At 38.5% G+C, this 13,898-nt stretch overlaps 1 protein-coding gene across 1 annotated transcript in view; it reads left to right on the forward strand.

The window, feature by feature from the left end:
• Nucleotides 1-13,898, forward strand: part of LOC122797213 (5-hydroxytryptamine receptor 3A-like) — a 270,737-nt gene that overhangs the window by 167,239 nt on the left and 89,600 nt on the right. The window contains exon 4 of the mRNA XM_044066044.1: nt 9,030-9,187. Within this exon, the coding sequence (XP_043921979.1) occupies nt 9,030-9,187 (158 nt within the window). The remainder of the gene's footprint in view (nt 1-9,029; nt 9,188-13,898) is intronic.

Below are 13,898 nucleotides of genomic sequence, written 5' to 3' on the forward strand. Positions count from 1 at the left end.
CTCGTCATCTACAGTCAAAGTACAACTGGCTGCCATTTCCAAGTATCATGTTGGCTTGCATGACAATAACATCATGTCTCATAGATTATGCAAGGCCTTTTTGAGAGGAGTTTTTCTCCTAAAACCACCTATAAAGCATCCTCCTCCGCAATGGGATCTAAACTTAATGTTAGCATCCTTGATGCTACCTCCTTTCGAACCGTCTGCTTCATGTTCTTTGAAGTTATTGACGTGGAAAACTATATTTTTACTGGCTGTCACTTCTGCAAGAAGGGTTTACGAGATTCAAGCTCTCTGTATTCGTTCACCTTATTTGGTTTTTCATAAGGACAGGGTATCGTTAAGAACTAACCCTTCCTTTCTCCCCAAGGTTGTATCTCAAACCAATATTAACCAATCTATAGATTTACCAGTCTTTTTCCCTAACTATTCTGACAGAGCTGAACAGAAATTGCATTTTTTGGATGTCCATCGTCAGCTCAGGTACTACTTGCATAGGACTAAACAAATTAGAAAATCGGACCAATTGTTTGTCTCTTATGCAGAAAACAGGTTAGGTCTTCCAGTTTCTAAAGTGACCTTATCCAGATGGTTGACTTCCACCATTTCCTATGTGTACTCTCTCAGAGGCAAACAACTATCTTCTAAGTCAAAAGCACACTCGACCAGGAGTCTATCCACTTCTGCAGCCTTTCAGGATAGACTTCCCATTGATACCATTTGTGCAGCAGCTACTTGGGCCATGCCTCATACCTTTGTTTCTCATTACAAGTTGGATCTGGCCTCCAGAGATAGGGCCAGTTTTGGTTCCACAGTTCTCAAGAGTCTGTTCCATTGAGCCACCCGGGATACAGGTGCTAGGGACGCGGTCCCATCCAGCAAGAATGAAGGCGAGATTGACAACTTAACATTTAGAAGTTATGTACCTACCATAACGTTCCATGTTAGTTGTCTTCTCGCCTTCTTTCTTGCGTCCCTCCCTCCTTCCCCCTGGCCTGGACAGATCTTGAAGAGTTCCTATTAGTTTGTTTCCTCTGGATTTTTGTTATGAGGACTTCTTTTAGGAAACTTGTTCCTAATTTGGTTAGGATAACCTTTAGCAAGGTAAGTTAGCTGCCAAACGAGATCTGCGGTAGTTCCGCCTTGCATCATGGGATATAGGGTTGCCTCGAGCTGGTAAAAGGAGTTCTCGAGCTAAAGCAAGTGCCGAGTCGGAGCCGAGGATCAGCTCCGAACCCATCCAGCAAGAAAGAAGGCGAGAGAAGACAACTAACATGGAACGTTATGGTAGGTACATAACTTCTAATTATCGCACCCAGTACACCTCAGCTGAGTCTGCAGATCATCCCTTTTTTGGTGGATGCAGTCTTCAGAAATCTTGGAGGGACGACCTTTTGTTCCAGCTCCTGCCCAAGCCACAGTGACCACAGACGCCTCCCAACTAGGAAGGAGGGGGGGCATTGTTCGGGAAGGACAGTCCAAGGCATGTGGCCCCCGATCGAGACCAGTTTGCATATAAACGTTCTGGAGATGAGGGCGGTCCTTTTAGCGTTGCAGGCCCCTCATGCCTTTCGACCTTTGGGAACCATTGCAATCCAGTCAGACAACATGTCAGTGGTCTGGTATATCAACAAACATAAGGAACCAGATTTTAGCCCCGTTGTCACAAAGCCATGAGAGTTTGGGAATGGGTGATCTGCACCGATCATTTTCTGGTAGCAACGCATATTCCGGGAAGGTCCAACATTTTAGTGGACAAACTAAGCCGGACTATTCTGATGCCTTACGAGCGGTCTCTAAATCCTTCAGTAGTGGAGCAGATCTTTCTGGAGTGGGGTCGGCCTTGCTGCGATCTCTTCGCATCTCCTTCCAATGCGAAGTGCAGCGAGTTCTTCGCTCTGAACCCCCCACCGAGGGAGTCCCCCCAGAGATGCTCTAGTCCATGCTTGGTCTCCCGGTCTGCTTTATGCTTATTCTCCTGTACCCCTCATTCCGAAGTTTCTACAGAAAGCTTGTTGAATGGGGAGCAAAGTGATCCTCATTGCCGCGTTTTGGCCTCACCATGTATGGTTTCCCTTCCTTTGGTCTCACCTTCTAGCTCCGCCTTGGATCTTGGATCCCATTTCTCACCTCTCAAGGGTCCCTCATCCGAATCTGGACAGTCTGAAGCTCATAGCTTGGCTGCTCCATTTCCCTTAATTGCTAGGACTCCTGGGTTGTCCTCTTCAGTCAGTTCTCAAAGGAGTTTAGATCCGTTCATGGCTCCCGTTCCGGTTATTCTTGATTTTTTTGGCAAATATTTTTCAACAAGAGGGTAGCTAGTCTACGGTCAAGGTTCAACTAGTTGCCATTTCTCATTTTCATGTGGGCGAGAATTCTGCTTCTTTAGCCTCTTCCAGATTGTGCAAAGCTTTTGTCAAAGGTACCTTTCTCTTACGTCCTCCGGTTAAAGATCCCATTCCCCCATGAGACCTTACCATGGTACTTCAAGCATTGGTGGCTCCTCCGTTTGAACCTGCAGCAACCACAGATATTAAGTTTTTGTCTTGGAAGACAGCATTTCTAGTGGCTATCACCTCTGCTAGGAGGATTTCAGAACTGCAAGCGTTGTCTGTCAAGGTTCCATACATGATTTTCCACAAAGACAGGGTTTCTCTTCGCACCAATCCTTCCTTTCTCCCCAAAGTAGCATCGGAGGTTAATATCAATCAAACTATCAATTTACCTGTTTTCTTTCCAAATTTTACAAACAAAATGGAGTACAAGTTGCATTTGTTGGATGTTTATAGACAGTTACGGTTCTATGTACACAGGACCAAAACCTTTTGTAAATCTGGCCAGTTGTTTGTGTCCTTTTCAAAACCTTTTTTGGGTAAACGTATCTCTAAGGTTACCATTGCTAGGTGGATCTCCCTATGTATCCTTCAGATCTACAAGGATAAAGGTTTGTCTCCTCTGGGTCAGGGTAAAGCTCACTTGACTAAGTCCATGGCTACTTCAGTGGCCTTTTTGTTGAGAGTATCATTAGATGACATTTGTTCTGCGGCTACTTGGTCCCTTGGTCCTCATCTCATACTTTTATTTCTCACTATAAATTGGATTTGATTACTCGAAAGAGAGCATCCTTTGGTTCTGCGGTGCTCAGGAATATCCTTCCATGAGAGCCATCAGGGTATTTAGTGGCTGGAGATTCTGTCCCACAGGTTGAATATCAAATGAAGTAAACTACTTCAGATAAAGAAGTTATGAACTCACCATAACGTTCCATCTGAGTAGTTCTGCTTCATTTGTCTTCAACCGTCCCTCCCCCTTCCTTCTGTCCTTACCATATGGACAGCATTATAGCTGGTTTTAGGTGTGTAAGGTGTTTTTGGGATCGAGTTGTTCAGTGTAAGGAGCAGCAAACTCGATCTGGGGGTTGGAAGGTAATGGTGGTGTATTATGGGTAAGGGGAGGAGCTTGGCGCTCGGAGCAGATGCTTGTGAAGTTACTGACTCGGATCCAATACGGATCCGGTACCCACAGGTTGAAGACAAATGAAGTAGAACTACTCAGATGGAACGTTATGGTGAGTACATAATTTCTTTTTTTCACTTCTTTTGCAAATGGCCAGGGCAGTTACCACAGGCTTCCTCACAGACTGGATGCACTCACATAAGAACAGGGATATTTAATACGCTCTAACACCAATCATCTTTAATTGACTGAGTGATACGGTCTTAATTCCTTTTAGATACCTATTTACTGAGGATGTGCATCAGGTACTAATGAAGGTAAGAAAGCCTGCTACTGGAAAGTCATATATTAGCAAATGGGAAAGGTTTTCTACAACACCTCTCCTCTCCACTCCTTCTGAATACAACAGGATACCAATGTGTAGGACTCCAAACAAAGAAAACAGCCACTGATATAATCCTTTATTCTAGCCCCTCGGTAAAAACACCTTCATGGAATAAAACACATACAAAATAACCATTCTTATATAGCACCTTCTTAATTACTACCAATCTGTCAATTATCTCATAAAATATTTCTTAAAGCAAGCACGTCCAATTCAAATCGTTGTTCAAACCTTTTGGGATCATTGTACCATATTTCAAAATATAAACAGTTTCTTTATACACTAATTTCTGTTTTAACAATTCTTCACTAATATTCATACTGGCAATTTGTTCTAAAATGGTACATTCCAAGAAATCACCATTGCTGTAATGAAACATTTTAAAATGCGTTGCAAATATTTTTTCTTCCTTACAGTTTGTCCCTTAGGTGTTCCATACATCTTGTACGGAATTCTCTTTTTGTTTCACCTATATAGTACATTTGACAGGGACACCTCAATGCATATATATAACCCCCTAAATACTGCATGAAAACACACCCCTAGAGTCAAACTTAATATTATTAATATACTGAAAACTGGATACTATATGTGTACAAACCCTACAATCACCACAAGCTGTTGTTCCCTTAATATAGGGCACTGTAATCAATTCTGCCGTTGGCATAACAAAATTGCCATGCACAACCATATCTTTCAGATTTTTTCCCCTGCTATAAGAGAAAAATGGTCTATATGGCAAAATACTTGCCAACACTTTGTCCTGTATTAAATATTCCCAATAATGTTCTATTACATTTTTAAACTCCTTACTTTTAATATTATAACTAGTTACAAGATATATAGGCTCTATTTTTTAATATGTATTTTCATTCATATATGTGTCAAATGTCCCCCACTCTTCTTGTCTCGACTTCTCTGATTCTTTCCATACTCTACTTTCAGCTTCCTGTATATCCAAGATGTTATATCCTCTCATTTTAAACATCTTAGTTTCATCCAGCTCACTTTTCAAAATTTCCTTATTACACAACCTAAAAATTTGCAATATTTCCCTATAGGGTAATGCCTTTAAAATATGTGGTGGATGACAACTTTTAGCCCACAAAAATTGACTTCCATCACTAAATTTCCTATGTACATTCGTTACAATTTCTCCATTCTTCCTACCCTCTAACTCTAAATTTGGAAAAGGTTTTCTAGTTGTGGTGAGCCACATAACCAGCACCCTTTTAGGGCTATTTTTTTCTGGTTTTACAATATTTGTGTGAGTTACTATCCTATGCACTTGAAAAGAATTCCCCTGCACGTAAGTAATTGCATGGCTCAAAATAACATTGTAGACAGAAAACAAAAGCCAGCAACTGTGAGCTGTGTAACTAATTTAATTAGTTAATAAAAATAAAAAAACAACAAGAATAAACAGGTGTTCGAACACTGATGAAGGCTAGGTCAATGCCATAGCCGAAACTGGTCTGTTTATTCTTGTTGTTTTTTATTTTTATTAACTAATTAAATTAGTTACACAGCTCACAGTTGCTGCCTTTTGTTTTCTTACTGTCTTATGGCCTTTCTTACTCCTCTTTTAAGGTTAATTAGCCATTTCACCATTTCTGCCCATGGATCCTCCTCTTTCAATACATTATCATGTCAAAATGTTTTTGAAAGGACTTTTGTATAAGAGGCCTCCAAGAAAACCGGTCACTCCTCCTTGGGATCTTAATTTTATATTTGAGCAGCTAACTCGTGCTCCATTGGAACCAGCTAACCTAGCTGACCTAAGCTGCTTAACATGGAAAACAGTTTTACTGATTGCTCTGACCTCTAAAAGAAGGGTATCTGAGTTGAAAGCTCTTATTGTGAGTCAACTCTTTCATTTTCCACAAGGACAAAGTTTCCTTGAGAACTAATCCTTTTGTGCCTAAAGTGGTATCTAATTTTATTTTAAGCCAAAGTATCCTTCTCCTCGTTTTCTTTCCTGAACCCAAAAATTAGCAGGATGTATACTGCATACCATGGGTGTCCACAGACAACTAGGGTACTATCTTGACAGAACTATATCTTTCTGATCTTCTGATCAATTTTTCATTTCTTGTGATGGTAAGAAGGGACAACCTGCGTCAAGACAGACTTTTTCCAAATATCAAAGTCTGTTACATTTTGTTATACTTATCACAACAAGATTATTCCAGGAAGGTCAAGACCCACTATACTAGGGTCTTTGCTTCATCAGTGGCTTTTTGGAAATGGTTGAATTCTAGAAGTATTCCAAAAGCAGCAACTTGGTCCTCTATACGTGTTTGTAAGGCATTAGAACTATGATTCCTTTTTTAGGTCTAGATTAGGCTTTGCTATGATCATTCTTCAGGAGCTCCTGGACCCCTTTCCTTCCAACTCCCAAAGCTACTGCAGCAGTGATCAATGTGAAGAACATAGTACAGTTGTGTAAGTAAGCTTACCATAACACTAGATGTAAGGAACCATCACTGCTGCAGTAGCTGTTTGTCCCTCCATCCCATTTGTTTTATGATGTGCTGTTTGTTAGGGTGTGGACATTTATTTTTTGTTCCTAGCTTTGTCTTTTCAGGGCTTAGTTTCCCTTTCTCTGTTGGCACAAAATCTCTGAAGAGTTTGGTTCCCAAACCTGTCTTTAGTCAGCTCAGTTCAAGCTGACTAATAGTTTAGGTGCACGGAAGGTGTGCAAGTAGAAAATCTTACACTTACAAGTGGAAGAGGTTTTCTAGCTGGTCCCTATCCAACAACAGAAAGCCCAGTATGATTCCTGTCCTTCTAGTTTTAAAATATTTGTATAAGCTACTCAGGAATGGCCCTGATTCTTTTGAAGCTGGATGGTTGTTATATCTTTGGCATGATATAACTGGTATAATTAAGGCTACTGCAGCAGTGATCATTCAAACATCTACTGTTATGGCAAGTTTAATTACACAACTGCACTTTCTTCACCACTTAGTCTTCAGATCCCCTTTTAAGTGGTCACAGACAACACCACGCGCATATGGTAACTGAATAAACAAGGGGGTACAAGATCATACTCTTTTTGCTGGTTGTCACTGATGGTCTAGGAGCTAGCCTTACAGTATTCTGTGCTGATTCAGGCCACATATATCCTGTCAGAACAAAACATAGTGCCAGATAAACAAACTGGGTAGACCCTCAAGAGTAAATAGGACTGAAGTCTTCGAGGGTTTGGTCCAGCTGTGGGAACACCTCAAATAGATTTATTTGCCTCTTTTAAAACAGACAACTGAAATAATTCGGTCAGAGACAGACTTGCAGGCATGCTTGAGGACAGATACATTTTTGTTCCTTTGGACAGGAATGTTTATGCATTTCTACCCTTTCCACTGATACCCAAGGCACTTCTGAAGGTGCCAGAGATCATTGTCATGACCCCCTTGTGACCCAGGCAAAGTTGAGACTCCTTTTCAATGACACTGGCCAAGGGTAACTGCCACAAACTTCTTCACACTCTGGATCTGTTCACACAGTGTTAGGGGCGACTGGAGCACCCCAGTTTAGAACAATTGCAAATGACAGCCTGGATAATTTTTATCTTGATAACTTTCAGGCACTTGTTTCCTGAGGATGTGTAGCAAGTATTATAAGAAGTAAGAAAATGTGCAACTAGAAAATCTTACACTTACAAGTGGAAGAGGTTTTCTAGCTGGTCCATATCCAACAACAGAGAGCCCAGTATGATTCCTGTCCCTCTGGTTTTAAAATATTTGTATAAGCTACTCAGGAGTGGCCTATCTTATGCATCTATCAAGGTGCATCTTGCAGCCATCACAGCTGGTATGCCCATGGATACTCCTTTTTCATCTTTTTTTTTTGGTCAAACAATTTACAAAAAGGAGTCTTGCATTTGAGACCCCCCCCCCCCCCATCGAAAGCAAATTTCCCCTCTTTGGGATGTCAGTTTTCACTTGAAAAATTGACCTTATTTCCTTTTGAACTGGCCTTTCAGGCTGAATCTCTGAGTTGCATGCTTTCATAGTGGGCTAACCTCATCTGATTTTCCACAAGACAGGATTGTTTTATGCACTAATCCATATTTTGTGCCCATGTCATTTTTTTTTCTGATTGTACCTTGAATCAAGCCATCAGTCTCCCAGTTTTCTTTCTGGAACCTAAAAACAAGGGAGAAGAAGATTCTACATACATTGGATGTGCACAAGCAGCTCAGGTACTACCTTGACAGAAGTAAGTCCTTTTGGAAAGTTGAACAGCTGTTTATTTCCTGTTCTGGGGATAAGAAGGGCCAGCCTGTCTTTAAGCAAACAATTGCTAATTGGTTGTCCTTTGCTATTGCTTGTTGTTACTCCCATCATGGTAAATCTATTCCAAGCAAGGTTAAGGCATATCCCACCAGTCTGGTCCCCTCTTTGGTGGCATATTGGAAAGGAGTGGATTCTAGAAGCAGCAACCTGGCCCTCTGTTCCCCATCTTTATAAAGCACTACTAACCAGAGCCTTATCCTTCCTCCTCCCAGGTAGGGTAAGCTTTAGGAATCTAGCCATATTCCACTGAGGCAGTGTGAATGATGAACATAATATACTATAACAGGAGAGGAATTGCTCAAAATCACATAATCATGCCCTTGAATCAGTGAATAAAGGGGAATCTGAAAATGTCCTAATTTTACCATATCACACAATTATCAAAAGTACATATACACAGTCAGATTTTCAAACACAATCACAGCATTTCAGATTATTTCAGTGATTAGAGCATTTTAATTTATCTAGTTGAGCGTAAATAACTGTATAGATAATCCTGGCAAGAGCTGACAGAAAACTGGTGGCAATAATTAGGATTATAATGATGCAGATTTGAGGCACAGACCAGTTGTAAAAACTGACCATGTGGAGATCAACGTTTGAAAGAACAGGCTGTGGTTACTGAATAGATTTATAAAGAGTAGGTGCAAACATAAGAGGACTGGTTTGTAAAATTATTTCTGCTGTACTGCTGTGGAATGTCCCACACATGAGCAGCATTTGCACATCTGTTAATGAGGAAGATGTGAGTTTACTGTGACAATAATCCATTTTTTATGGTTGTACACCTAAAAGCATCATGTACCCAATACACTGACTGTGGCAAAGCGTCCTTATATTTTTAGGATTTCCTAATACCTTCTCCTTTTTTTCTTACCCATTACTAGTGAATGATGTTAATGTATCCCTGGAACGATCTCCTGAAGATATTTTAAGGGACACTCACGTTTTTGTCAGTAATGGAGAGTGGGAGTTGCTTCCAGTTAAAACCTGGTATCATGTGCTGGAGACAGAAGATGGTCAGTTTGCTAGGCTTACTTTTCAGGTAAGAATCTAAATAGCCTGAAAAAGTACCCGTTTGCATTTTACAATGTCATTATCATTCTGCATGACTTGTCGTTTACTCTCTCAGTTCTTTTTACAATGTCATTGTCATTCTGCATGACTTGTCGTTTACTCTCTCAGTTCTTTTTACAATGTCGTTATTCTGCATGACTTGTTTACTCTCAGTTCTTTTTACAATGTCATTATCATTCTGCATGACTTGTCGTTTACTCTCTCAGTTCTTTTTACAATGTCATTGTCATTCTGCATGACTTGTCGTTTACTCTGTCCGTTCTTTTTACAATGTCGTTATTCTGCATGACTTGTTTACTCTGTTCTTTTTACAATGTTATCATTCTGCATGACTTGTCATTTACTCTCTCAGTTCTTTTTACAATGTCATTGTCATTCTGCATGACTTGTCGTTTACTCTCAGTTCTTTTTACAATGTCATTATCATTCTGCATGACTTGTTTACTCTCTCAGTTCTTTTTACAATGTCATTGTCATTCTGCATGACTTGTTTACTCTCTCAGTTCTTTTTACAATGTCATTGTCATTCTGCATGACTTGTCGTTTACTCTCTCAGTTCTTTTTACAATGTTATCATTCTGCATGACTTGTTTACTCTCTCAGTTCTTTTTACAGTGTCATTGTCATTCTGCATGACTTGTTTACTTTCTCAGTTCTTTTTACAATGTCATTATCATTCTGCATGACTTGTTTACTCTCTCAGTTCTTTTTACAATGTAATTGTCATTCTGCATGACTTGTCGTTTACTCTCTCAGTTCTTTTTACAATGTCATTGTCATTCTGCATGACTTGTTTACTCTCTCAGTTCTTTTTACAATGTCATTATCGTTCTGCATGACTTGTTTACTCTCTCAGTTCTTTTTGCAATGTCATTGTCGTTCTGCATGACTTGTTTACTCTCTCAGTTCTTTTTACAATGTCATGGTCATTCTGCATGACTTGTCGTTTACTCTCTCAGTTCTTTTTACAATGTCATTATCATTCTGCATGACTTGTCGTTTACTCTTAGTTCTTTTTACAATGTCAGGGTCATTCTGCATGACTTGTTTACTCTCTCAGTTCTTTTTACAATGTCATTATCATTCTGCATGACTTGTTTACTCTCAGTTCTTTTTACAATGTCATTATCATTCTGCATGACTTGTTGTTTACTCTCTCAGTTCTTTTTACAATGTTATTGTCATTCTGCATGACTTGTCGTTTACTCTCTCAGTTCTTTTTACAATGTCATTGTCATTCTGCATGACTTGTTTACTCTCTCAGTTCTTTTTACAATGTCATTATCATTCTGCATGACTTGTCGTTTACTCCCTCAGTTCTTTTTACAATGTCATTGTCATTCTGCATGACTTGTCGTTTACTCTCAGTTCTTTTTACAATGTCATTGTCATTCTGCATGACTTGTTGTTTACTCTCTCAGTTCTTTTTACAATGTAATTATTCTGCATGACTTGTCATTTACTGTCTCAGTTCTTTTTACAATGTCATTGTCATTCTGCATGACTTGTCGTTTACTCTCTCAATTCTTTTTACAATGTCATTGTCATTCTGCATGACTTGTCGTTTACTCTCTCAGTTCTTTTTACAATGTCATTGTCATTCTGCATGACTTGTTGTTTACTCTCTCAGTTCTTTTTACAATGTCATTGTCATTCTGCATGACTTTACTCTCTCAGTTCTTTTTACAATGTCATTGTCATTCTGCATGACTTGTTGTTTACTCTCTCAGTTCTTTTTACAATGTCATTGTCATTCTGCATGACTTGCCATTTACTCTCGCAGCTCTTTTTACAATGTCGTTATTCTGCATGACTTGTTTACTCTCAGTTCTTTTTACAATGTCATTGTCATTCTGCATGATTTGTCGTTTACTCTCTCAGTTCTTTTTACAATGTCGTTATCATTCTGCATGACATGTCGTTTACTCTCTCAGTTCTTTTTACAATGTCATTGTCATTCTGCATGACTTGTCATTTACTCTCAGTTCTTTTTACAATGTCATTATCATTCTGCATGACTTGTTGTTTACTCTCTCAGTTCTTTTTACAATGTCAGTGTCATTCTGCATGACTTGTTTACTCTCAGTTCTTTTTACAATGTCATTGTCATTCTGCATGACTTGTCGTTTATTCTCTCAGTTCTTTTTACAATGTCATTGTCATTCTGCATGACTTGTCGTTAACTCTCATTTCTTTTTACAATGTCATTGTCATTCTGCATGACTTGTTTACTCTCTCAGTTCTTTTTACAATATCATTGTCATTCTGCATGACTTGTCGTTTACTCTCTCAGTTCTTTTTACAATGTCATTTTCATTCTGCATGACTTGTCCTTTACTCTCTCAGTTCTCTTTACAATGTCAATATCATTCTGCATGACTTGTCGTTTACTCTCTCAGTTCTTTTTACAATGTCGTTGTCATTCTGCATGACTTATCATTTACTGTCAGTTTTTAAAATGTCATTGTCATTCTGCATGACTTGTTTACTCTTTCAGTTCTTTTTACAATGTCATTGTCATTCTGCATGACTTGTTTACTCTCTCAGTTCTTTTTACAATGTCGTTATCATTCTGCATGACTTGTTTACTCTCTCAGTTCTTTTTACAATGTCATTGTCATTCTGCACGACTTGTCGTTTACTCTCTGTTCTTTTTACAATGTCATTGTCATTCTGCATGACTTGTCGTTTACTCTCTCAGTTCTTTTTACAATGTCATTGTCATTCTACATGACTAGTCGTTTACTCTCTCAGTTCTTTTTACAATGTCATTGTCATTCTGCATGACTTGTCGTTTACTCTCTGTTCTTTTTACAATGTCATTGTCATTCTGCATGACTTGTTTACTCTCTGTTCTTTTTACAATGTCATTGTCATTCTGCATGACTTGTTTACTCTCTCAGTTCTTTTTACAATGTCATTGTCATTCTGCATGACTTGTTTACTCTTAGTTCTTTTTACAATGTCATTATCATTCTGCATGACTTGTCGTTTACTCTCTCAGTTTTTTTTACAATGTTATTGTCATTCTGCATGACTTGTTTACTCTATCAGTTCTTTTTACAATGTCATTATCATTCTGCATGACTTGTTTACTCTCTCAGTTCTTTTTACAATGTCATTATCATTCTGCATGACTTGTCATTTACTCTCTCCGTTCTTTTTACAATGTCATTGTCATTCTGCATGACTTGTCGTTTACTCTCTCAGTTCTTTTTACAATGTTATCATTCTGCATGACTTGTTTACTCTATCAGTTCTTTTTACAATGTCATTCTGCATGACTTGTTTACGCTCTCAGTTCTTTTTACAGTGTCATTGTCATTCTGCATGACTTGTTTACTTTCTCAGTTCTTTTTACAATGTCATTATCATTCTGCATGACTTGTTTACTCTCTCAGTTCTTTTTACAATGTCATTGTTGTTCTGCATGACTTGTTTACTCTCTCAGTTCTTTTTACAATGTCATGGTCATTCTGCATGACTTGTCGTTTACTCTCTCAGTTCTTTTTACAATGTCTATCATTCTGCATGACTTGTCGTTTACTCTTAGTTCTTTTTACAATGTCAGTGTCATTCTGCACGACTTGTTTACTCTCTCAGTTCTTTTTACAATGTCATTATCATTCTGCATGACTTGTTTACTCTCAGTTCTTTTTACAGTGTCATTATCATTCTGCATGACTTGTTGTTTACTCTCTCAGTTCTTTTTACAATGTTATTGTCATTCTGCATGACTTGTCGTTTACTCCCTCAGTTCTTTTTACAATGTCATTGTCATTCTGCATGACTTGTTTACTCTCAGTTCTTTTTACAATGTCATTATCATTCTGCATGACTTGTCGTTTACTCCCTCTGTTCTTTTTACAATGTCATTGTCATTCTGCATGACTTGTCGTTTACTCTCAGTTCTTTTTACAATGTCATTGTCATTCTGCATGACTTGTTTACTCTCTCAGTTCTTTTTACAATGTAATTATTCTGCATGACTTATCGTTTACTGTCTCAGTTCTTTTTACAATGTCATTGTCATTCTGCATGACTTGTCGTTTACTCTCTCAGTTCTTTTTACAATGTCATTGTCATTCTGCATGACTTGTTTACTCTCTCAGTTCTTTTTACAATGTCATTATCATTCTGCATGACTTGTCGTTTACTCTCAGTTCTTTTTACAATGTCATTGTCATTCTGCATGACTTGTCGTTTACTCTCTCAATTCTTTTTACAATGTCATTGTCATTCTGCATGACTTGTCGTTTACTCTCTCAGTTCTTTTTACAATGTCATTGTCATTCTGCATGACTTGTTTACTCTATGTTCTTTTTACAATGTAATTTTCATTCTGCATGACTTGTCGTTTACTCTCTCAATTCTTTTTACAATGTCATTGTCATTCTGCATGACTAGTCGTTTACTCTCTGTTCTTTTTACAATGTCATTGTCATTCTGCATGACTTGTCGTTTACTCTCTGTTCTTTTTACAATGTCATTGTCATTCTGCATGACTTGTTTACTCTCTCAGTTCTTTTTACAATGTAATTATTCTGCATGACTTGTCGTTTACTGTCTCAGTTCTTTTTACAATGTCATTGTCATTCTGCATGACTTGTCGTTTACTCTCTCAGTTCTTTTTACAATGTCATTGTCATTCTGCATGACTTGTTTACTCTCTCAGTTCT

The sequence above is a fragment of the Protopterus annectens genome, chromosome 3.part0, assembly GCF_019279795.1.
Source record: "Protopterus annectens isolate FY-2018-M chromosome 3.part0, PAN1.0, whole genome shotgun sequence".
Taxonomy (NCBI): domain Eukaryota; kingdom Metazoa; phylum Chordata; order Ceratodontiformes; family Protopteridae; genus Protopterus; species Protopterus annectens.